The sequence below is a fragment of the Glandiceps talaboti genome, chromosome 19, assembly GCF_964340395.1.
Source record: "Glandiceps talaboti chromosome 19, keGlaTala1.1, whole genome shotgun sequence".
In the NCBI taxonomy this organism is placed as follows: Eukaryota; Metazoa; Hemichordata; class Enteropneusta; family Spengelidae; genus Glandiceps; species Glandiceps talaboti.
The window spans coordinates 19294153-19320301 of NC_135567.1; the positions used below are offsets into that span (position 1 = coordinate 19294153).

General features: G+C 37.4%; 1 protein-coding gene across 1 annotated transcript; it reads right to left on the minus strand.

The window, feature by feature from the left end:
• Positions 1 to 2069: 2069 nt before the first annotated feature.
• On the minus strand, positions 2070 to 21999 carry LOC144450110 (uncharacterized). The gene is made up of 12 exons (XM_078140678.1): positions 21934 to 21999; positions 17131 to 17260; positions 14441 to 15831; positions 13817 to 14002; positions 12967 to 13206; positions 12673 to 12842; positions 12243 to 12285; positions 8302 to 8432; positions 7960 to 8181; positions 4053 to 6069; positions 3139 to 3218; positions 2070 to 2360 (listed from the first exon to the last, which is right to left on the minus strand). The coding sequence occupies exons 1-12, from the start codon at positions 21997 to 21999 to the stop codon at positions 2225 to 2227; spliced, it is 4812 nt and encodes a 1603-aa protein (XP_077996804.1). The 3' UTR covers positions 2070 to 2224.
• Between the last annotated feature and the right edge of the window lie 4150 nt (positions 22000 to 26149).

The window sequence follows — 26149 nt, forward strand, 5'->3', positions numbered from 1 at the left end:
TTCTTGGGTATACTTGCACTTGGCTTGCTATTATTACACATTTTGGGCTACGATGTTGTTTCTGGTTGTTTTGCACATTCTAGGACACAATATGGTTATACCTTGTCCAATAAACTAGTTAAAATAACAATACATTTCCCCTGAAACATTAGGTCACATTTCATTGGTCAACTTCTTTACAAATGTGACCTTTTATCTAATCAACAAATGCCTTTCAAAACTGGTTAAAAGCTGATTTTCCCTGAAAATGTATGTCATGTTTGATTTGATTGGTCAATTTCTTTACAAATGTGACTTCTTATCCAATCAACAAATGCCAAAAACTGGTTAAAATTATGTTGTAGAACAAGAACTGATTGGTGTAAAAGTCATTATAGTACAAAGTCACTAAGAGGCACAAAAATCATGATTCAATTATTTTTATTAAATATTGCTATAAAGGGAACGTAACAATGACAGAAATATACTTGGTGGTGCTTGCAAACACTGATAGAATGGCTGAGTACTATTACTACCAGCTTAAGGAGTCCAATGTGTTGAAGGAGGCCCCCTATCACTCATTAGTTGTTACTCAGCTTGCAAATACTGATAGAATGGACAAGAGTACTATTACTACCAGCTTAAGGGGTCCAATGTGTTGAAGGAGGCCCCCTATCACTCATTAGTTGTTACTCAGCTTGCAAACACTGATAGAATGGACAAGAGTACCATTACTACCAGCTTAAGGGGTCCAATGTGTTGAAGAAGGCCCCTATCACTCATTAGTTGTTACTCAGCTTGCAAACACTGATAGAATGGTTGAGTACTATTACTACCAGCTTAAGGGGTCCAATGTGATGAAGGATGCCCCCGATCACTCATTAGTTGTTGCTCAGACCACTCTGAGTGACTTCTTTTAGTGGTCTGGGGTTGTTAGCATTACTAAACCGTGGCCCATAATCTTGGTTCTCACTGTCATCATCACAAAGTACTCTTTCAAACAGAGATGATAGAAAAAGCTCTCAATATGCATAGTCCCAAAGGTGTGTAAAGTGCCAAATGCTGTGAAGGAACGTATTAATCTGACTGGAATGTATGTTGCTGTGCCTGCAAATACTGATATCATGGTCAAGAGTACTATTACTACCAGCTTAAGGGGTCCAATATGTTGAGAGATGGGCCCCATCACTCATTCGTTGTTACTCAGCCTGCAAATAGTGATATCAGGGTCAAGAGAGTACTATTACTACCAGCTTAAGGGGTCCAATATGTTGAGAGATGGGCCCCATCACTCATTCGTTGTTACTCAGCCTGCAAATACTGATATCAGGGTCAAGAGAGTACTATTACTACCAGTCTGATGTAAGGAGCACTCACAAAAGAAGAAACGACCATAAACGTAACAGCCAAAAATAAATTGCAACATGTACACTACATCGGATTTTAATCAGAGATTGTATTACTACCAGCTTAAGGAGTCCAATCAGAGCAGGATATAACATAATCTGGATGCTATCAGCTGTTATTGAGTATACCATCCACATGTAATATAATATTTATTCCCCTTGTCTCTGTAGGTCCTAAAAGGTAACCATATGTTTATTCCCCTTGTCTCTCTAGGTCTCAAAATGTAACCATATATTTATTCTCCTGGTCCTGAATATACAGGTGGTTTTAGTACATTTTGTATAATTTATGGGCAGTTGATAACTTAAACTGTTATTAGTTCATGGGCAATATGTATGTTTATTCCCTTGTCTTTGAGTCTACAGGTAATAATGCATTTATTCCATTCCCTATCTTTCCATATACAGGTAATATTACATTTATTGCCTTGTCTCGAGTCTACAGGTAATATTACATTTATTGCCTTGTCTTAAGTCTACAGGTAATATTACATTTATTGCCTTGTATTTAGTCTACGTGTAATATTACATTTATTACCTTGTCTTGAGTCTACAGGTAATATTACAATTATTGCCTTGTCTTGAGCCTACAGGTAATATTACATTTATTCCCTTGTCTTAAGTGTACAGGCAATATTACATTTATGACCTCTTCTTGAGTCCACAGGTAATATTACATTCCCTTGTCTTTAGTGTACAGGTAATATTACATTTATTGCCTTGTCTTGAGTCTACAGGTAATACTACATTTATTTCCTTATTTTTGAATACAGGATGTTTTAGTACATTTTTTATAATTTATGGGCAGTAAATAATTTAAACTTATAAATTTACAATCCTTATAAGAAATATATATGTTTATTTCCTTTGTCTTTGGGTGTTGATGATGATTTTGCAGAATTTGTAGATTTTTTGCTAGTATTTTTGGGTCGAGGTACTGGTTCCATGTTATCTTCCTCATCAGAACTTTCATACCTGAAAGAATAAAAATAAAATAATTATATGTAGCAAGACTAATAAATAATTTATATTGGTAAATAGTCTGTCAGGTACGCCATGATGGGCGCCCTCACACATCAGTGATCCCGTAGGCAGAACATGCCAGTGAGGGCAGGGTGACATGATGCATCTTACAGTCGTAATGGTGAGTAGTCTGTCAGGTACACCATGACAGGCGCCTTCATACATCAGTCATGACAACCCCTTTCATAGGTAGAACAGGGCGGAGTGACATGATGCATCTTATGGTCATAATGGTTAGTAGTCTGTAAGGTATGCCATGATGGGCGCCCTCATAAATCAGTCATGACAACCCCTTTCATAGGTAGAACAGGGCGGCACGACATGATGCATCTTATGGTCATAATGGTTAGTAGTCTGTAAGGTATGCCATGATGGGCGCCCTCATAAATCAGTCAACACCTTTCATTGGTAGAAAAGTCTGACTAGCAAACACCACATTTGACAGCTCTGTATATTTTGTACAATTGTCATTCATTTGAAAATTTACACTTCTTTCCCACAAAGAAACTCAAAACATTTTTGCTTTGAAGGTTTTGGAGGAATGTGTTTTGTATAATAGAGATCAACTATGAGGGCACTATATACTTTAACATGTGCGACTAATTCATGTTAAAGTTAGCTGCAAATGTAAATATTTCAACAAAATTGAAGAATTTTTGCCCTACATGTTTTGGAGGGAAAATGTGTCGTACGATACACTAGATGAACAATGAGGGCGCTATACAATTACCATGCTTTGCCGGAATCCTCTTCATTATTTGACATCTGTGAGAATGAGAAGTCATCAAATTCATTGGATGGCAGATCGGTCTGTCAATAAAAATGATTAAAATTATAAAATCATATTGCAGATGATGGATTCCTATTTTGAAATTCAAGATAATGAAATGAAAATACGAAATATTCCAGTTGTTACTTGGAAAAGGGTTACAAAAGTCATGTTAACGTGGACATGTGGCTGACAACTTGGTATCCATTTTGAATATTTCCTTCATAAAAACAACTTTACAATGTTTTGATATTTGAAAAAATCAATGTGAAACAACATATACCAAGTCCTAGTTTGTTCCTCAATAAATTGAAAAAATGCTTTAAAATTTGTTGTTTCTTGTAAAGTTTTTCTTATTTTACATGTTTTAATTTATTGAGTAACAAGGATTTTTTTTCTCGAACCAAAACTTTGTAAAGTTGTTTTATGAAGAAAATATTCAAAATGAAAGTTTTGGTTCTAGAAAAAAAATCCTTGTTACTCAATAAATTAAAACATGTAAAATAAGAAAAACTTTACAACAAACAACAAATTTTAAAGCATTTTTTCAATTTATTTGTTTCTCATCCACAAGGCCACTTTAGTGTTAAGACTTCATAACTTCAAATTTCTCTCCTACATAATGTGCAAAAATTTGTCTTTGATGAAAACATTTAACCCTTTCATGACTATAGACAAGTTTTAAATAAGATGGGGACCCAATTTATATGAATATTTTCATAATTACAATAATATTACTTTATTAGGAAGTAACATTTCTTTAATTCCAGTCTAAAATGAAGTTGATATATACCAAAAACAAGAATTTTGTCCAAACAATTTTGGCGGGAATGTTTTCAGTGAAGGGGTTAAGTTAGAAATTTTGTAGTACTTACCAGACTCATAGGAATTCTATGTCCTCCATTAGGTATTGTTGATACACTACCAATACTCAGTCTACTGTCATCTAGTGTCGTTTCATTTCCACGCAAAATCGATTCATTTCCACGTAACGTTCCATTTCCACGCAACATTGTTTCATTTCCATGTAAGGTTGTTTCATTTCCACGCAACGTCGTTTCATTTCCACGTAACGTTCCATTTCCACGCATCGTTGTTTCATTTCCACGCAACGTTGTTTCATTTTCACGTAACGGTGCATTTCCACGCAATGACGTTTCATTTCCACGATGTCTTTCCTCATTTCTAGCTTTCGCAGAATTTCCATCACTAACAAAATTATCCTGTCTCGTGTTAACGTGTTTGTCATTCTCTCGTTTATGAGGCGTTTCCTTCAAACCGTTTGCATTTCTAGCAACATTTCCATGTTTCTGTACTTCCTGTGATGCGGCGATACTACTCGCATCTTTGTTTCTTGGACTGTGGTCAGTTTTCACAGCACCACTTAAATCACTTTTCTTTTCTTTCGGTTTGGTCTCGTTTGCATTTTTCGGCGATGTTTTTAATTGATGTGAAACGTCCCCGTCAGTTCTAGCTAAACGCTGCGATTCGACGCTATGATTTTGACTATGTTCATAAATCGGAGCGAGCATTTCCTTTATCGCGTCCTCATCACTTCCGTTCCGCGCACCGCCTTTAAATCCCGAGTACTTAATTCTTCGGTCTTTATTATTCCGTCGTTTTAACTTCACTTTACCGCTTTTATCCTTATCGTCCTCCATTGCCGCGAATCTGGCGTTCATTTCAGCAGCTAAGTTTTGCGGTAATTCCACCATACTTTTTCCCATACGAACAGTAACGTTATCCGTACTTTCCTTAGATTTTGTTGGTTGCACTTTTCGCATACATTCGTCCATTCTTCGTATTACATCCAACTGATGTGCAGGAATGTGTTTCGCAAATATCCTTTTCAAATTTTCCGTACTGCTTCCGATTTTCTCAATAATGGGTTCCGGTCGTCTTGGTTTATTACTTGTTAATATCCATTGAGGAATACTTTCTGGAATTGGTTTTCCATCACTTCCAACACTATCATATAATCCCTCGGAATGAGCACTTCCAGTGGATCCACGATATCCTGGTTTTTTACTTTCAGATTCAAATGATTCTGTGGAACTTGTACTTGAGCAAGATCTGGGATTAGGTGATGAACTTTTCCGGGAATTTCCAGCTTGTGATTGGTTCCCTGCTGTCACCTGTTCAAATAGAGCATTTTGATTGGCTGATACTCCATTCACCTGGGAATTAAACCATTGTTCTGGCATCTCCTGATTGGTTGTCGAATTGTTGTATTTTTCCTCTGGACTTCCTGAAAACATTCCTTCAATACTATATTCCTCAAAAACAGAATCGTTGTCTATTGAACTGGTGCTAGGGAAATGTGACTGGTGTTCAAGATTAGATTCCTTTGGCAAGTTTGAATTTTCCATGGAATATTCCTGATTTCTAGTCCTTTCCTGAGAAGATGCCTGAACTTCAATGCATGGAATATCAATATCCAGATCTCTCTGAGTATTGGCAGTGGATTGGGAATCCATGGAAATATTTGGTTTCCCGGAATCAAAATCTGTCCTATTCCCAAACGGAGAATGTATTCCAGTATTATTCCGACTGTAATCTTGCTTCCGGTCATTTTGTGCAGTTGTCAATGTAACAGGTTCTGTAAAGTAAGTTTCAGCTTTGTGTCCATCAGAGTGTCTACGATGATCAGGTAGTGAACTCTGGGGCTTTAAAAGCGAGTTGTAACTTGCGTATCTTGGGAGATATCCAGGTGGGCTATTGGCACTACTCACTGATGTACGAGGTGACGGACCCGGTGACAATGACATAGGAGAGCTCAATGACGATCGGCTACTTAGAGAATCACGTGACGCCGCTAAAACTTCCCTGTCGTGGACGGTCTTGGCGTTATGGTAAACCATCAAACGATGACTGACTTCCCTCAGACGTGATCTGCATTAAAAATAATTTTTTGTTTTATTTCTTTTTTGCATTTTTATGGTGACGCAGGACAGCTAGGGTATTTATCCTTTATTTTTTGTTCAAACTATTCAACCTGGCTTTCATGTGGTTTAATTAGATATTATTCTCCAAAATGTTCTGCATTCAGCCAAAAAAACATGATTGACCTAAGGGGCCTTGTCATTATGAATATCTAGACAAGTAGTGGCACCCTTAGTTTATGAGAAATCAGGAAAAATAATGGCCGATTTTGGATGTTTTGAAATATATTTCGGACACCGTAAAACCAGTGACGTAGACACAAGTTGTTGTGATGTAGAACGACCAGGGTAAATAATCCATATTTTCTGTTCAAAGGCAATAACTTGGCTTATAATGTATTTTATTTTTTTGCGTTTCTTTGTAGATACCACTAGCTTTTATATCTAAGTGTCACTCAAAGTGATGATGTGGGTGATTACGTCATCAATTCTCAAAATATTCGGTTTTCAACGACTCATTAAGTTTTTTCCTACTTATTGAAATCAGACAAATCTGGGCGTTGTAGTTAAAAAATTTGGAGTTTGAGGGCGTGTAGGTATTTACAGATTAGTTAAAGAAGAGAAGTAGATAGGTTATGTAGTTATTGGCTGGATGGGGAGGAGTGAAGTATTGGAAGGAAGTGAATAAAGTCAATGGCAGGGGGTGGTATCGTTAGAATAACAAGCAAATGGCTGGAAGGGGAGGAATGGAGTATTGGAAGTAAGCGAATGGAGTCAACGGCAGAGGTGGTATCGGTAGAATAACAAGCAAACAGCTAGAAGGAGAGGAGTGGAGTATTGGAAGTAAGAGAATGGAGTCAATGGCAGGCGGTGGTATCGGTAGAATAACAAGCAAATGGCTGGAAGGAGAGGAATGAAGTATTGGAAGTACGCGAATGGAGTCAATGGCAGGGGGAGTGGTATTGTTAGAATAGCAAGCAAATGGCTGGAAGGAGAGGAATGAAGTATTGGAAGTAAAAGAATGGCGTCAACGGCAGGCGGTGGTATCGTTAGAATAACAAGCAGACAGCTGAAAGGGGAGGAATGAAGTATTGGAAGTAAGCGAATGGAGTCAACGGCAGGCAGTGGTATCGTTAGAATAACAAGCAGACAGCTGAAAGGGGAGGAATGAAGTATTGGAAGTAAGCGAATGGCATCAACGGCAGGCGATGGTATCGGTAGAATAGCAAGCAACCGGCTGGAAGGGAAGGAATGAAGTATTGGAAGTAAGCGAATGGAGTCAACGGCAGGCGGTGGTATCGGTAGAATAGCAAGCAAACAGCTAGGAGGAGAGGAATTAAGTATTGGAAGTAAAAGAATGGAGTCAACGGCAGGTGGTGGTATCGTTAGAATAGCAATCAAAGGGATGTAAGGAAGGAATGAAGTATTGGAAGTAAGAGAATGGAGTCAATGGCAGGGGGGTGGTATTGGCAGAATAACAAGCAAACGGTTGGAAGGAGAGGAATGGAGTATTGGAAGTAAGCAGGTGGAGTCAATAGCAGGGGGGGGGGGTGAGGGGTTGAGGGGGTGAGTGAGAGGCTGAGGCAGAATGAAGGTTTTCAGAAGACGGGAAGTCAATGGTCAGGAGAGCAGAGGTATTTGTCAACTGTAAAGTCAGCAGTTTGAGGGGGTTATTAGTAGAACGGAGATGAGAATGACATCAGTAGAATTGAGGGGGGTGATATTGGTAGAATTGAGGGGGGTGATATTGGTAGAATTAAGGGGGGTGATATTGGTAGAATTGCGGGGGAGTGATATTGGTAGAATTGAGGGGGGTGATATTGGTAGAATTGAGGGGGGGGGGAGTGGTATTGAGGATGGAGAGTAGAATGATCTTGGTAGAATGGGGAGAGATACATACCTCATAACACTAAGTGGTTCCAGAGAAAAATTATCATCCAGTAGAATTTTAGTTTTACTGTTTTCACAGCGACTGAAATCTTGTTTCTGTCTTTGTATCTTCTCTTCTGTTCTCATTTTATCTCTCTCTTCTTTCTCTTTCATCTGTCGTTCATGCTCAGTTAATTCTTCGCATCGTCTTTTCAGTGCTTCAGCTTTTTCTTTAGATGCTGCAATTTCAACTCTGTGGAGGACAGAATGGTGGTATTGATGATTTTAAGAATCAATGATCTTTAGATCTGTAATTTCAACTCTGTGGAGGACAGAATAAATAGACCCCCTAAGTCCATAGACTTGTACTCACCCTAGTTTTTCTGTTGTTCCTAATTTGTCCAAACTACTAGTAGATCTAGTTCTGTGAGTTGTTTTCTTCTGATACAAGTCATCTAGTTGTTTTACTAACTTTCCCGTCAGGTCTACATACTCATCTTGTAACTATGGTAACAAGAATTTGGGAAAAAAAGGAACCATTAAAAAAAAATTAAGAACAAACAATAAATGGAATACAGTGTACTTTGCAGCCAAAATTGGTATTGTATCTGTAAGTGACTTACAAGTAAATGTAACGATTACTGTGATTGGCTAAATTTTATTAATACTTTGAGTCGTAGCCAATCAATGCAGGTTTGGTAATCATGTGATCAAGATGTAACACACATTCTGGTTGGTGAATTAAACAGTAATGCAATAATTTGTACAATCCCTGAGCCAATCAGATAGCATTTTAGAACTGTGATCAACATTTCTCTGACATGCTGTCTGTCACTTGGATGATACACTACCGTTACCATGACAATAACATAAACAAAAGACGACAAGACTATCAAAGTAGCTTATTGTGGTGTCTATTACAATATCTTTACATAAACAAAGAGTGAAGTCTTGTTTTACTCCGTACAGTATGCCATGTCAGGACACCCTCACACATCAACTGATACAGGCTGTTGAAGGCAGTACAAGATGTATCTCACAGCCTTACACTGTAAGATACGCCATGACAGGGCGCCCTCACACATCGGCTCACACCTTTCACAGGCCATTGAGGCCATTAATTATACGCCTTTTGCTTCATGCAAATATTGTTCATTTTAACTTAATATTACATAATAACTATTTTGCTTTATCTTCCAAAAAAAATTTGGTAACAAATGTGGTCCAACAAAAATATTACATCTTACTACACATAAATAAATATTCAGGCATTTGTACACATGGTTTACAAGCATGCTAATACTAAATACATTGTTAGTACAGGAACACTGTGTGATGTGTAGCAGGCATTCATATGTCAAGTGCAACCTTGACTCTAGGTATGGCTGGCCATAGAAGGCGCTATTCACTTATCTGACATTGACAGTGCATTTGGACACACTGTTCTCGACATGAGAGCAAGTTTTGTGAGTTGTGACGTCATTTATTCATGTGGCGACGAGTGTTGCAAAGGGCTTTCATGTATACTCGGAAACTTGCCCTCGGCTTCTGTTCTCGTGTCAAGAACAGTGCACCCAAACGAACCCCAACATACGTCATAATATGGTTTGCCATAGATTTAGGAAGGTATGTATGATATCTATGAACAAAAAGTATTTCCAAGGGGGATTTTATCTAAGTGGAAAACCACACCAGTGTGAAATAAATTCCAAGTAATTTTCTGAAATACTGCTACAGTATCCATTCTCTACATACAAATCTATGTCCATCAAATACTTTTTCAAAACTATAAGTTGAACATATAATGGAACAGAGTACTGCCCTCTACAGGTCGAAGACAGAGATGGTAAATCATTCAACAGTTGGTAACAAAAAAACCATTGTTCTTCTGTTCTATTTGAGTGGGGCACCTTCCTGGCTGTCAGAAGTTATGAACAGCACCCTCTATGGCTATTCCAGAGAAAGTGAAAAGTGATGTCTAGAATTTAGTGGAGATAAGACACCTGTGTGTTTGTCTTTGTTATGTGATTATCTTGTCTTAGTAGTATAGATGTATAGGCTAGGGACTGAAATAGATTGGAGACAAAAATAGGAGAGGAAAGATAGTATATTAGTCATAGTCAGTTCATTGTGGTGTGTTAGAATTAAATGATGATGTACACAGTTCTATAAGACACTTCTAAGATAAAATACCATCTCATGGAACATTAACAAAACCAAAAATATGGTTAACAATTATTACAATATCTGCCCCTCTTCCACTTCCCCCCCCCCTCACCCACCTTTACTTTACTATCATCAAGCACTTCATATTAAGTGAGGTATTGATATTAGTTCAACAGATGTTAAAATATCATTTCATGTGACTCTAACACCCACACAATTCAGTGTCCATTAACAATTATTACAATATCCACCCTTCCCTACTTAACTATCATCACATACTTTACAGGTACGATAGAGGTAATTAGTACAGCAGATGTTCAAATATCATCTCATGTGACTCTAACACCCACACAATCCAGTGTCCATTATTATCATTAACAACTATTATAATATCCACTCTTCCTCGACCACAACCACCCCCACACCTTCTCACTTTACTAACCCCCCCCCCTCACTTTACTATCATCAAGCACTTTACATGTAAGAGAGCTATTAGTGCAATAGATGTTAAAATATTATCTGATATGACCCTAACACCCACGTACCAATCTGACTTGAGACGACAGGCAATACATAATAGAAATATCAGAAGTCAGAACAATTTATCTGATAGTATACACATTAACATCAAAATATCAAATATCAGAACAAATTTTATGAAGTCGTTTAAATGTCATGTGGTTCATAACTTCAGGAAAAAACAGTATTTTTTGTCAAAACACAAACAGAAAATGTTCACTCATTGTACAAACATGATATATAATATCATATATATAGTTTTTATATAAACATGTTTGAAAACACTAAATTTCACCAAAAATATTAGAATTCAATATTTCAACCCTGTAGGAAAATGATAACAAAATTTAAATGTTCCTTCAAACACTATGTATACTATAGAAAAACAGATTTTCTATAGTATACATAGTGTTTGAAGGAAAATTTAAATTTCACCAAAAATACTAAAATTCAAAACAAGTAATATTTCAAGACAACACTAATAATGTACTTTCACCTATTGTTAATTATTTTAAGCGATGACACAACAAAGTTCTCTGTCTTAGGTTAAAAATAAACCACAAGCCTCCACTTTTTAGTACACACATATTAAAACAACGTCAGAATTTCCACATATTAGATTTTGAAATCATGAACACAACAAACACAAACCAAAAAATAAAAGTTTAGTAAATTAATTTTGTTTTGACATATCATACATACTTGGTACTATGATTCATAGTTTGTGAAAAAAAAAACAGAAAAAAGAAAAAGAGAAAAGTAAAATATTTGCATGCACTAAATGAAATGAAATAAAGTAAAATATAGTATAATATATCTGAGATAATTTTTGGCACAAAAATATTTACATCATTACATGAACCTTCACTTGAACTCTGAACTTTCCGACTTTGACATTGATTTTTGTTTTCCAATAGTTTCTGTTACCCAGACTCCCACTGCTGAGGGCTCTACTACAAGACACCTCATATGGGGAAATCCCAATTTGCCACAGGATGTCTCTCCCAGAGCAATGCATGCTGTGGAGTATTTCACATCCAAAATTGCAGGTTGAACGATCCACATACCTTCGCGACAGGTTATCATGTCTCAAGCAACTGATACATCTTAATTACAACAAACAGGCCTCGTAAGCCCATTTTATCATGACTTGAAAGAAATGTACAGTGTGACTTCCAGACTTTGGATTACGTTTCCCCAGACACTCATCTGGGTGGTCTCTCAGTGGAGCCCCTTGTGGTGGGAGTCTGGGTAACAGAGACTACTTTTGACGATGTTTCCCCAGACTCTTGTGTGGGTGGTCTCTTAGTACAGCCCCCAGCGGTGGGAGTCTGGGTAACTGAGACTACTTTTGACTATGTTTCCCAAGACTCTCATCTGGATGGTCTCATAGTACAGCTCTAGTGGTGGGAGTCTGGGTAACAGTGACTACTTTGGATATGTTTCCCAGACTCTCATCTGGGTGGTCTCTTAGTAGAACCCCCAGCAGTGGGACTCTGGGTAACCAAGACTAGTTTTCTAAGCAAATTATCTATGGCTAGAATACTCTCAAAACATCAGTTGCTGCTCTAGTTTTTCCAAATTAAAAATTATAGAAACCTATTTTTGAATTATAAATTTGATACTTACATCATCAAGTCGTGATCTCAAAACTAAGTTTTCTTGCTTCACCCTACAAGAAAAGACAAAGAGAAAAGACATCATTACATATGTACAAGAAATTACTTGCATTGTTTCCTGTGCATGTATGTTAATGGTATTTGCACTGCAGTGCTTACATGCAAATAATATGTAAATGATATGTAAATGATATGCAAATTTGTTGTTTCAGATAAACATATTTAATTACAACAGCACCTGACACCACGTGAGTGCCTTTGTGACCATTTCCAGAAATAAGATTTGTAAATGTTATAAATATGATAAATTCATATTTCATTACGACTGAAAATAACTGGACGTACGCAGACTGCATAAAACATCATAATTTTATGAGAGGTGTCTTTGTTTATGAGTACATATTGCATTTGTGTAACTAAGGATATATGGTTCTACTTACTCTCTGAGGTCCTTTCTGTAATTGGTCACTTGCTCAGCCAATAGGATGCAAGATTCTACAACTATTAGGAACTGAGCACTAGTATCATGGTGGTGATTGGCTGCTACTTTACAAGGGGTGTGGCCTTTCTTGTTGATAGCTGTCACATCAGCATTGAACTCAACCAATGTCTACAGAGATAAAATAACAACATGTAAAACAACTGGAGTTGTGAACACTACACTGCGGTAGCAAATTACATACTTGCAAGACTGATAAGGCCAATGATGTCAACAACTGTAGATTACAACTTACCTGCAAACATGAGAGATGACCATATTTGGCAGCAAGATGAGCAGCAGTGTTGCCATGGCAATCAGTGATGTCAATAGACAGGTCTTGTGTTTGCATGTATCCTAGTAACCATCGTAAACAAGGTTCCTGTCCGTACCTAGCTGCATGATGTACCAATGCTGGTGACTCTCCCATTGTAGTAAGTTGTGTTTTACCTATAGACTCTAGTACTAACCACTGCAGACACTCTAATTGACCATACTGTGAACAGAAAATGAAGTGAGAGAAAAGAGTCTGTAAGCTCTATACCTGAATGTTAAATAGTTTTCTGGTGTTGTCACCATAGGGGTTTCTCCAAATACTATTACTACGACAGACATTTCCTGATACCCCTAACAGATGGTGATGATGATGATGATGATGATGATGATGATGATGATGGTGGTGATGATGATGATGACGATGGTGATGGTGATGGTGATGGTGGTGATGATGATGATGACGATGGTGATGGTGATGGTGGTGGTGGTGATGATGATGGTGGTGGTGGTGGTTTATTTGGCTATTTTCAGTTTTTACTTTGTCACAGTGCAGTATTAACGGTTGAATCTGCCTATACAATTACATTGCAGATACGCCCCTACTGCACTGACATGACGACTTGACCTTGAAAACATAGACTAACCTTAACAGTAACTACAGCTGGTATACAGGATGATGATGGTGGTGGTGGTGGTGGTTTATTTGGCTATTTTCAGTTTTTACTTTGTCACAGTGCAGTATTAACGGTTGAATCTGCCTATACAATTACATTGCAGATACGCCCTTACTGCACTGACATGACGACTTGACCTTGAAAACATAGACTAACCTTAACAGTAACTACAGCTGGTGTCTCTGCGTCATCATTAAGTGATAATACCATATCTTTACATCCATGGTTTACCATCCATTCCAGGCAGTCCATATGATCATACTTACATACAATGTGTAATAATGTATTACCTCTGTCATCACATACTTTACTAAGAGACGATTCTCTTAACAGAGTTGATTTCTGGAAGAGAAAATAATTGGTGACATTTTTCAACACATTAAAAATAACAAGGAACAGTAAAAAAAAAAGTTACTAGAAAGACTCCCTAACTTAACCAGGAATCTACTAAGGGTGTTATTAGAAAGACTCCCTAACTTACCAGGAATCTACTAAGGGTGTTACTAGAAAGACTCCCTAACTTACCAGGAATCTACTGTTACTAGAAAGTTTCCCTACCTTACCAGGAATCTACTAAGGGTGCTAGTAGAAAGTTTCCCTAACTTACCAGGAATCTACAAAGGGTATACTAGAAAGGTTCCCTAACTTACTAGAAATTTACTAGGGGTGCTACTAGAAAGTTTCCCTAACTTACTAGGAATCTACTAAGGTGCTAGTAGAAAGTTTCCCTAACTTACCAGGAATCTACTGGGGCTTTCATAGATAGTATCCTTAACTTACCAGTGATTCTAAATCTCCCTTAACAGCTGATTCCAGTACTTTCTGTTCTAACATCTCTCTACTGTCTTCATCACCTGGCAGTGATTTACTTCTTTCACCAGGAATTTTACCCTTCCTTGTCAAACTTCCACTGGATTTAGAACTTTCAACTATATGCCATAGATTTTCATCACTTCCATGTTTACTGCTATTTCCATGATTGCCATCTTTTTCCGGATCTTTTCCGGGATTTCCATCATTTCCAAGTTTTCTGTCATTTCCGGGATTTTCTTTCCCTGTTCTATTTCCACCAAAATTTTGATCCATGGAAATAGGATTGGTTCTCAAAACATCCTGTTTTGTAACCATGGCAACACGGAGTCCATCACGTTTTCCGATAGTGTTCACTGGTTTTACATTTTCAGTCACCACAATCTCATTGCTATCCATGTTTCTCTTTCTGGAATTTTCCATAGGTTCTATATCCCGATGTACAGTATTTCCATCACTGAGTATTTCATTTTCCAGGACTGTCATTGTTTCTGGTCTACCATCCGGCACTGATCGTTCCTGACTTTCTTCATTTTCATCCTCACTGTCATTATCAGTAGGAAAACTATCCTCAATTTCAAAACATTCAATCATTCCGTCTTCCATCTCTCCGTCTTCTTCCGCATCGCTTATCCCGACTTGTTGCTCAAATCGGACTCTTTTGACAGTAGTTTTCTCACTGCCTTTTTTATCATTAGGGAAAACTGATCTCTTTTCCCTATTTTCATCTGACGTCCTTTCCAGATTATTCATGGAAATTACCGATTTCCTGGGAATATTTTGGGCAGTTTGTTTTGGCTCTGAATTCTGGATCTTATTTTGTTCAGCTATCCCACTAGTTTCCGGCAATAAAAGTTTTTGCAAACTTTGTTTAGCTTCAAGAAATTGACTTTTTGCAACCGACATCTGTTCTACAATTCCACTATTGTTTTCTTTACTCAGATTTTCATTAACAGCTGCCATGTTGACCTTTCCACTTTGACCTTGACCTTCACTTTGCTCTGTAGAAGTTTCCTCTTTATTTGTAACATCTGCAGTGTTGACCTTTCCAGTTTGACCTCCACTTTGCACCCTGGGAGTTACATCTGACCTTGACTTCTTTTCAAGGTCGCTATTGCTTTTGAAATCATCTAAGTCCTGGAAAAACTGTCCAACATCAAAATTATGCGTGTTTGGTATTCCGTAGGCACCGGAAATATCATCCAAATAAGTACTGTTTATAAGTGAATCCGTATTTTCCCGTTCCGTTTTACTTCCATGAGAATTTCCAGATTCATTGGAGGGTTTTGTGAACTTGTTTTCCTGGCTGGAAAAGTTGTCAGTTGGCAGTGCGTTGACGTGATTATCAGAAAACAAAGAATCTGTAATGATAACAATAAAAGTGTTTTGAATGGCCATGATAGGAGAATTCACAAGAAATGATAAGAATCTGTAGGGTAACAATAAAATTGTTTTGAATGGCCAACATAATGTGGGCTCCACTGTTGTTAAATTCTCTCATTTTAAAAGACTCAAATATGAAAATTGCTAGTTACTATAAAGGTTTGTGATAGAGAGAAGGGACATTCATACTTGTTTGAAAATTATAAAGTTATTCTGGTATATAATAATTCTGTCAACTTGTTTTAAATTATCAAGGTTAAATTTCAACTTGTCAATTCATTTATCAAGGAATGATTTTGATTTCCAAGACCTTTTAGCCATCTCATGTAAACCAGCAAATTTCCGTGACAGATTGTGTATCATATCATTTGCATGCAGGTTTGCTATAATGTTTTCAGTGTTTCACTACATTGCAAATACCACTAGTATACATGCACACCGGTGCAAGTAATCTCTGGTACATATTTAATAAAGTTTTCGGTGTTTCACTGCAGTGAAAATACCACTAGTATACATGCACACCGGTGCAAGTAATCTCTGGTACATATTTAATAAAGTTTTCGGTGTTTCACTGCAGTGAAAATACCACTAGTACACATGCACACCAGTGCAACTAATCTCTGGTACATATTTAATAATGTTTTTGGTGTTTTACTGCAGTGAAAATACCACTAGTATGTCCATGCAACAGTGCACGTAATCTGTGGTAAATATGTACTGCAGTGAATTGAAAATACCACTTAATGTCCATGCCACAGTGTAAGTAATCTCTGCTACTTGTGTACTACAGTGCAAATACCACTTAAAATGTCCATGCAACAGTGCAAGTAATCTGTGGTAAATATGTACTACAGTGAAAATACCACTTTGTATGTCCAGACAACAGTGTAAGTAATCTCTGGTACATACGTAATAATGTTTTGGGTGTTTCACTGCAGTGAAAATACCACTAGTATGTATATGTGCATGGAACCTTGCAAGTAATCTCTGGTACATGTGTACTACAGTGAAAATACCACTAGTAAGTCCATGGAACAGTGCAAGTAATCTGTGGTAAATATGTACTACAGTGCAAATACCACTAGTATGCATGCATGCGCCACAGTGTAAGTAATCTCTGCTACTTTTGTACTACAGTGAAAATACCACTTAATATATCGATCATACACTGGTGCAAGTAATCTCTGATACATACGTACTACAGTGAAAATACCACTTTGTATGTCCAACCAACAGTGCAAGTAATCTCTGGTACTTGTGTGAAAGAATATACTCACCTATAACACTCTGTGATGGGTCATTCAAAATCTTCCTAGAAACTTGTGTGAAATGATTTTCGTAGAAATCATTGTGATCATCTTGATTAAAATCATCTAAATCATACTCTTCTGCTGCAGTGTCCACTTCCTATAATATAAACAAATAATAAATAATAATTTGATGACTCATGTAGGACTCAAAATTAACTTTTTTCTTTGGTAGTCCTAGTGGGCTACCAATTTCTAGAAGTGGTAGCCCAAGGATTGTGACCAATAGTCCCATATTCCTGAACTGAAAATCAATTTCCTCTATTGGAAATAGTTGTATTATTAATACTTTCATGTCCATAAATCTTCCATCCTCATCACATAATCAGTGATAGCCGAAGTGGGCTACCAGCTGCAGACTAGCTCAGTGCTAACACTAGGCTGGTACTAACACCTCACCAGTATGTGTTAGCAACTGGAAGGGTTAATGTCTGCACCAGTCCTATGTTAACACCAGACTAGCTCAGTGCTAACACTAGGCTGACACTAATACCTAGGTACCTCACCAGTATGTGTTAGCAACTGGAAGGGTTAATACCTGCAACACTGTGTCCTATGTTAACACCAGACTAGCTCAGTGCTAACTCTTGGCCTCCACTAACATCTCACCAGTATGTGTTAGCAACTGGAAGGGTTAATACCGGCACCAGCCCTGTGTTAACACCACTCTAGCTCAGTGCTGACACTAACACCTGGGCTAACACCTCACCAGTATGTATTTGTAACTGGAAGGGTTAATGCCTGTACCAGCCCTGTGTGTTACCAATAACACCAAGCTGACACTGGCCTAGCAAATCAGTATTAGGACCTGTACACTGTAGGTAGTGTGTCTGGCATCTACATATTTTTTATCAAATTTTGGATAAATTTGACAGCTTTCAAACCAAAATTTTGATGACAAATCATTGGAAAGGATTAAATCATTGCTTCTAGTCTAAAAGAAAGTTGAAATCTTTCAAAAAGTTGGAAAAGTAAAAAAAATTGTTAAATGTGTCCTTGTAGAACAGTGAACTGTGAACTACATAAAGTTCTACAGTGAAAAAAATCACTTACATATTATATACTTCAGCGCGGTTGACTCGTACAAACGTTACCTGTATGAGACGACACTGCAGTTACCAGATTCAAAGTGTGATAGCGCCTAAAGTTGCGACGAGACTGTGATAAGTACGACAACAACACCGTCTAGAATTAAGTTTAATTCTGAACTCTTTTACGTGCATACCTTGCACAAAACCGGAGTGATGGAATTTCATGGTTGGATTGACCAGGTCAAAGCAATGGTTAAGTTAATCCTTACTAGTAAAACCAATTGACATACACCATGAATACATTTTATGTGTCCACTACAAGACTGATTTACATCAGTTTCATGACACCCCAGCACCATCATGAATCGAATACACTATATATCCAACTACAGAACCAACTTGGATCAGTTTCAAGGTACTCTGGCACACTGCCAATAATCTCTATTGTATTGGCCAAACTACAGATCATTGTACTCTACGTTCTGATTTTTATCTCTACGTCTTCATGCATTAGCAGACGTCAAATGTGATTCAATTTTGACATTTTTTGTACAAATAACCACTTTTTACAGCAAATTTTGACATGAATATCATGAAAACCTGTATTTCTATTCTTCTGATCTAAAATAAAGTTTAGATTCAACAAAAAATTCAGAATCTAAAAAAAAAAATAAATATTGTACAAATAACCACTTTTTACAGCAAATTTTGACATGAATATCATGAAAACCTTTATTTCTATTCTTTTGATCTGAAATGAAGTTTAAATTCAATAAAAAAAAATTCAGAAACAACATTTAAAATTTTTTTTTTATACAAATGATCACTTTAACACCTAAATCTGATATGACTATGTTGTACAAAAGAATTTGTGAGTCAAGAAATATGTAGATGCTAGACACACTACCTACAGTAACATACTTTGCCATATTTGGGTAATGTGTCCCAGGGCAGTCATTACAATTCTCTCCGATGCTAAAGTATGACCAATTGAGAACTTCCCAACCTCGAAAATCCGAGGTTAGTTAATATGCTAAGCTGGTAGAAATGTGTTAATTGGCCTCATCATCTATATCAACAGAAATAAAGAAGTGTCGGGTATTTGCATAATCTTCTTTTCCATCTTTTCATTGTATGCATTGTGCACTCAGACCACTATAGAAAGTTGTCTTGCTGCTAGACGTTCGGGCTTTCTCCCGACGAAGTTCGCTGTGATGGCAAACGCCCATCCTTGTCGTATTGTAAATTCGGAATAACACCTGAGGTCTAGCAGCTAGACTAGGACATGAGTAGCTGTGGCCAGATTCATAGGAAGTATTTATAGTAGGAGCACAGAAACTTCAAAGGCTTATTTATTCTTTATTGTTTAGTATAATGTCGTAGCGTTATTTTACAAATTGTGACGCGAACTTGGCTGCTTTATAATGAACACGCAGGACAATAGCTACCTTAGCTCTGAAATATGATTTGAGAACTCTGTCAGCAGTTGTGTCGCAGTTCTCTGAGTGCACATTTCCAAACTTTGACCCGTCTTTTTTACACCTGACCCCATGAAGACGCGACATTACACAACTATCCATTATCGGATAAAATCTAATTTTAGACTCTAGGTTAGATGCTTGCTCTGATTCACTTTTTATGATATTATCCTATAAAAAGTACTCTGTACGTGCGAAGAGTAATATTAGAGTCTAAAATTCGATTTTGTTGGCGTCTGTGAAATCGCTACCTAGTCTTGCTGCTAGATGTTCGTGCTTCCTTTCGATACTATAAGCGAACGAAGTTCGCAGTGAGGGCTTGCCTTGGATGTTCCATCCTCGATAGCGATGTTCGGTCGTGTGTCGTATTGTATCGGAAGAACATCCGAGGTCTAGCAGATAGACTAATCGCTACCATGAAAAGAGGCCAATGGTTTGCGTGATGTTGAAAATAAAACGTCCATATGATTATTATATTGAAACGGCTTAGTGAATACACACAACTAGACTATAAACGGAGATGTGTTCCAACTCAGACTCAGACCACTAATGAATATTTTCAGTGGTCTGAGGTTACACAGACAAAGAACACAAAATTGCAGTCCCGTGCTTTTATAATGTTTTGCACTCGCAAATCCGTGATCAAAGAATGTACACTTGCTATTGAATCCAGGATGAATAAAGTATAAACGTTGTAAACCTTTCTCGAATATATTCTGACAGTGATGTTGAATTTGAGGGAAAATTCTGTTTGACAATAGAATAGACTAGCCAAGATTACTGACTACATAGCTCTTCAATGTAAGTGTGAGCAGTGAAGTGAAAACAGCTAGTGTACTTCCCGTTTCTCGGACAAGGCAACATTATATCGCCCTTCACATGCTATTGTTTGTAATTGATAAAACAAAAGGCGTTCTATAGAATATCATATCCCTTCGTCGCTAAAATTAACAGAGACGAGAAAATGACGGAAATGCAAGTTATCGAACATTCAGGACAAACACCTTTTTCAGTTAGAAAAACTTCCCTTTTTGAAATGGAGATTAGTCCCCAGCATCATTTTCACAAACCTGCGAAGAGGCCTTGATTGACACAACATTGTTGTCATGGACACAGTCTATCTGAGAGACATTCCTTACTGTTCACAAATACAGACATTTCTACTAGGCTACATCCATTTCGTAGGGTCTATGATCCATCTCAGACCGGTTGACCACTAGTGGTCTGAGGGTCCATGTCGCCCTGCTTGCATACGGAGTAAGTCGCCTACAAAGAGACAGTTGTGAAACCTGGGCTTACCTGAAACGCTAGTAACTAAAGATTTAACGCATCTGTGTTCAAATATCAGCAATAAATCGACTATTTAGTAATTTTACCTCGCCTTGGCTACAAAAGTACTAGTCCCAGTCCGGAGGACCAGAAATCCCGAAATCACAAGTTCAATCGTAATTTATGCCCAAGTGGACGCCCGATCAAAGGCGGGACTTTGAAATCAGTCGGAACTGGAAAAGTTCCGATTTCGACACTTTTTGTGATCGTACCAGCGACTACTATCGTCAAAAAGATGTAAAATGAGTACATATTCGACCGATTGCTAATATTGATAGTAATATATATTATAAATTTATATGTAATTATTTTGTTATTGGTGCGAAAGTATTTTGTTTTCGCACTCGTTATAGGACGGTTACTTTTCGTAGGACGGTGTTGAGCGAAACGCGTGCACCGTCTGCAAGCAGGACTGTCAGCCATGGTACAACATCTGAGCACAGACAAGGAACACAGTTTCTTGTCTGTGATCTGAGGTACAACTACTGACAATTATCGGATTGAGAGGTGTCAACGAGTTCCAGCAAGATGCTTAGTTTAGACAAACAAGTTTTATTTACACATAGCCCCAAAGCGTAGGCTGGTGGCGTTATTCACCATATGGGTACAGGTGTAAGAAGGTGCTAAAAGGTGTTACTTTTAGCATCAGCAGAATTGTAATGGTGTGCCCTCTAATGATAGCCAAATTTTGTTGTTGTGAGTCAAAATGAGAAAAACTGACATTTCTTTTGAGTCACCACATAGTAAGAGATAGGGGAACATCAATTTTTGCTGTGTCGCTAGACATTGTGTGCGTCACTGGCAAGTCAATTTGGCTTAGAGGGCACACTGTCCCAGGGCGTGATATGGAAAATTATTGCCTGGATTTGATGCGTGTGCTCTCCATTGAATTGCGTGGGAAGCAATACTGGGTATATGATAAATTTTGTTCTTACCTCCTTTTGTACATGTTTAGGAGAGGTGGACACATCATCTAAATCTAAGAACTCGGAGTCAGCCATCTTGGATACCAAGTCTTCAACATATGTCAATCAAACTGTGCATCACTATCACCATGGTGATGATGGCTGTCAGTCAAAACTGACAAATCTGCTAAAATAAAATAATCCAAACATATTTTCAATTGTCTGGTTGCAAATTATAGTTTTCTTTTTGATGACAAAGAAGGCTTATCTGGTGAAATCTACTCAATTCCTTCAGATATTCACATTCAGTATTTTAACTAAAATAATCAAGAACCATGGAAACACGAACAAGCAGTTCAAAAATTAATAGTACTGATGAGGATCATCTTACAAGACAGATCGACAGTGCATTGCTTAAAAACTTTGAACTGCTTGTGTGTTATAACCTTTGTCAATCATGTTATACATTGGTAAGGTCTAACAAAAAAAATTGCATGGTTCCAATTACGCTCAATTTTAAAATAGGTGGGGTAGGTAGATTTTTTTCTTTTATTTTCTTTTACATATTTTTGTCTAGTGTCTAATTCAGGTAGTTATGTTTTCCGTTGTTTTCCATATGGTCTGTGTTATTGGTTTCTTCTCATCAGATATACAGCCATTACAGATTGGAAGAACAGTTTTATATTGTCTTTTTTTAAGTTGATGTCAGTTTTCGCATCCACTATTTCTTGTGAGACTTTTTGCGATTTTGTTACTTTTGTTCTCAAATATGTAAACAAATGTTTAGGCCTAGGTCGACAGTGAAAAATTAGATGGGGTCAGGTAACCAGAACCAAACAATTTGGTTTATTTTAAGCTAAATAGTTACTAATTCAAGCATATCAGATACCAATTTACTTCTTAGTTTTGAAGTCAGTGTATCCCTGGATTTCTGACCTACTTCGTCCAACTAACAGAAACCATTAATCATGTACAACAGAATGAACATACAGTGTGTGTTACCTATTGAATGACATACCATAAGATAACCCTTGGTATTATGACATTCAAACAAAGACACACAACCTCTACTGCCATCTACTCATCTCAAGTCACGTAATCTCTGCAGTTAAGCCAAAAAAAGAAGAATTATTTCTGGTGATAACAGTTTGTCGAAACTGGTGCGACGACGCAATTTTTTTTTCTCAACAGACCTGTCACTCAGTCTACTATTTATAGCAGTTACTATTCTTTTTATTTAGCACTTTACAGTAAGTGTGTATGTGGGGGGCAGATGTCATTTACTTGTTCATGATTCACCTGATTGGTTCTATAGTTGTCTTCATTGAAGTACGGAGGGTTATTTTTAGTGTTTCCCCCCGATCTGCAGAGTGCATGGGCTGGACAAACACGAAAAAAAAAGACTAATGCAAGGGTATTTAAGTGATGCTCACGCTGACCAGAAACAATTCCTTTTGGGGGGAGGGGGGGGGGGGGGGCCTTAAAGAGATTGACTCAGCCCTCTGGCAATTCAAAATAAAGTTTATGTTTGTCATTGCACTTCACTAGATTTTCTGAATTGGTAATCCTGTGGCGATACATAAACAATTTCTGTTTACTCACAAAATATTTACATTTAGCGAAAATTAGGAGTGTCACTATTGTAATTGGTTCAAGTAAAAAATCACTATTCAAATAGAATATACATGTATGTAGTATGAGAACTTATCTATTTAAAAAAATAAGATCATCGTAGTAGTCCATGTAATATGTTGAGTGTGTGCTGTGTACTCATGTGAACTAACTTTAATACACAGGACTTGAAATTGACTTTTTTTTCCTTGGTAGTTCCAGTGTGCTACCAATTTCAGAAAGTGGTAGCCCAAGGATGGTGACTAATAGTCCTATATTCCTGAACTGAAAACAGAGTTACTCTATTGGGAATACGTGTGTGTGTGTGTGTGTGTGTGTGTGTGTGTGTGTGTGTGTGTGTGTGTGTGTGTGTGTGTGTGTGTGTGTGTGTGTGTGCGTGCGTGCGTGCATGCGAGCGTGCGTGCGTGTGTGTGTGTGTGTTATTAAAATAATGTTTGTAAATCTGCCATCCTTGAAACCATACATAATCAGTGTTAGCCTTAGTGGGCTACTGTCTTTTGACATGTGACTACTGTTGATTCCGAGCCCTGTACACTCTCAGAATATACATAAATTAATGAATTTTTAAATGTTCTTGTTGTCACCTGTGGATTTATGTCAGTATTAGTGGTAGGAATACCATGGAAAACACAGGAAAGGGGCAAAGTTTTTCAAGTGTATTTTGATCGAAACTTTCACTTTTTATATTTACGTATGGAATTTGTAACTGTTTCCATTGTCAATTGTGGTATTGTGCCAGGATCAGTGCAGGAATACTATGGAAAAGTAAACAAAAGGAAAGAGAATAAACTGTCTAAAGAACTTTTACCGATCACAGGCTGTTGTTCATGAATTTTAAACCCTTTCCGGTACAAATTGTGCAATTTTTTAAAACTAATGTCTAAGATAGACTAGAAGTTCTTCCTCATGCACTTTTTTTTTTAACCTTCTTATTGTTTTTTTCACTGGATGACATCCTTGCCACAAATCTTGGCACAATTCCATGGAAAATAAATAGTCTTAAATCCATTCACAACAATGTATACAACTTAGTAGAACATGTGAGAATGAATGTTCATGGTCTCTGGGTTCATAGTTAGTAATGAAATACTCACAGAGTCAAAATATTTCGATGCTCACAAGACATTGGTGAAAATGTGGGATTCACTTCTGAGAAATATTTTGACTCTGTGAGTAGAAATTTCACTACTAAGTAAAACTTGTTTGAGACTGAAAACGACATGTGTAACAATAAAACGGTTAGAGTGTTTACCAGATTACATTCCCACTGACTAAGGGACAGTCACACAATGTCACACAAGCTCAGTAAACGAACTTTTTTTATTTAATAGGAGAAAGGGGTCTGAAATCAACAGTTTTTTAGCACCATAAACCAATTTTCACCATGGTTTACATAATCATACAAATGTGTTGATGTCTAACTTGTGAATGTTCATTTAGGAGGAAGGGGGTTGGTGAGGGTCTGTAAAACTTGTTTGAGACTGAAAACGACATGTGTAACAATAAAACGGTTAGAGTGTTTACCAGATTACATTCCCACTGACTAAGGGACAGTCACACAATGTCACACAAGCTCAGTAAACGAACTTTTTTTATTTAATAGGAGAAAGGGGTCTGAAATCAACAGTTTTTTAGCACCATAAACCAATTTTCACCATGGTTTACATAATCATACAAATGTGTTGATGTCTAACTTGTGAATGTTCATTTAGGAGGAAGGGGGTTGGTGAGGGTCTGTCTCTCTCTTTCCCTCCCTCCCTCCCTCCTTCTTTCCTCTCTCTCTCTCTCTCTCTCTCTCTCTCTCTCTCTCTCTCTCTCTTCTCTCTCTCTTTCCCTCCCTCTCTCTCTCCCTCTCTTTCTCCCCCCTCTCTCTCTACCTCTCTCCCCCTCCCTCCTGTCTCTCTCTCTCTCTCTCCCTCACTCCCTCCCTCCCCCTCCCTCCCTCCTCTTTCTTTGAACATAAAAACCTTAGAAGCAGTTATTTACCTTCACCTTTCCAAAAGTCTTCACTTCATTTACCTTGAGCTTGTGCAACATTGTAGGACGGTCCCTAAGCAGCTTACATTTCCCACTCACTCATTACATGTAACTTTTACAATGAGGTACAGTTTCTTTTACAAGTTTGCAATTAGTCTAGTGTCCTTGTAAATCACAACTCGTTTCTTGTCACAAACACTAATTGTGAAACTTTGTTAAACATTTCTTTTAACAATAGCAAGAATGTAAATCTTCCACCCTAACCACCCCTACATTCCTTATAATGGACTAATCCATCATATACATTTATAATCCCATGTTCCAAAAGTAAAAGGGTTGGTATTGGTTAGTAAATTGACTCAAACACTGTAAAACTTTCCTGTATCACATTTAGCATTGCAGATCTTACACCCTTATGCACCCCTACATTCCTTATAATGGACTAATCCATCACATACATTTATATACAAGACTAATCCACTTTTCAAAAGTAAAAGGGTAGTATGATTGACTCAGACACTGATTATACAACTTCTTGAAAATTACTTTTTACGTTTCAACATTAACTTCTACAATGGGGTACAATTTCTTTTACAAGTTTGTAATTTAGTCTAGCCTCCTTGTAAACTACTATTGT

Excerpts from the sequence above, each read along its gene's own strand:
- LOC144450110 (XM_078140678.1), bottom strand. The coding sequence starts at position 21,999 with ATGGCTGACTCCGAGTTCTTAGATTTAGATGATGTGTCCACCTCTCCT. Across the intron at positions 14,003-14,440 it reads AGGGAGATTTAGAATCACTG|AAATCAACTCTGTTAAGAGA; the intron begins GTAAGTTAAGGA and ends TTTCTCTTCCAG. Across the intron at positions 12,843-12,966 it reads GTCATCTCTCATGTTTGCAG|ACATTGGTTGAGTTCAATGC; the intron begins GTAAGTTGTAAT and ends TTATCTCTGTAG.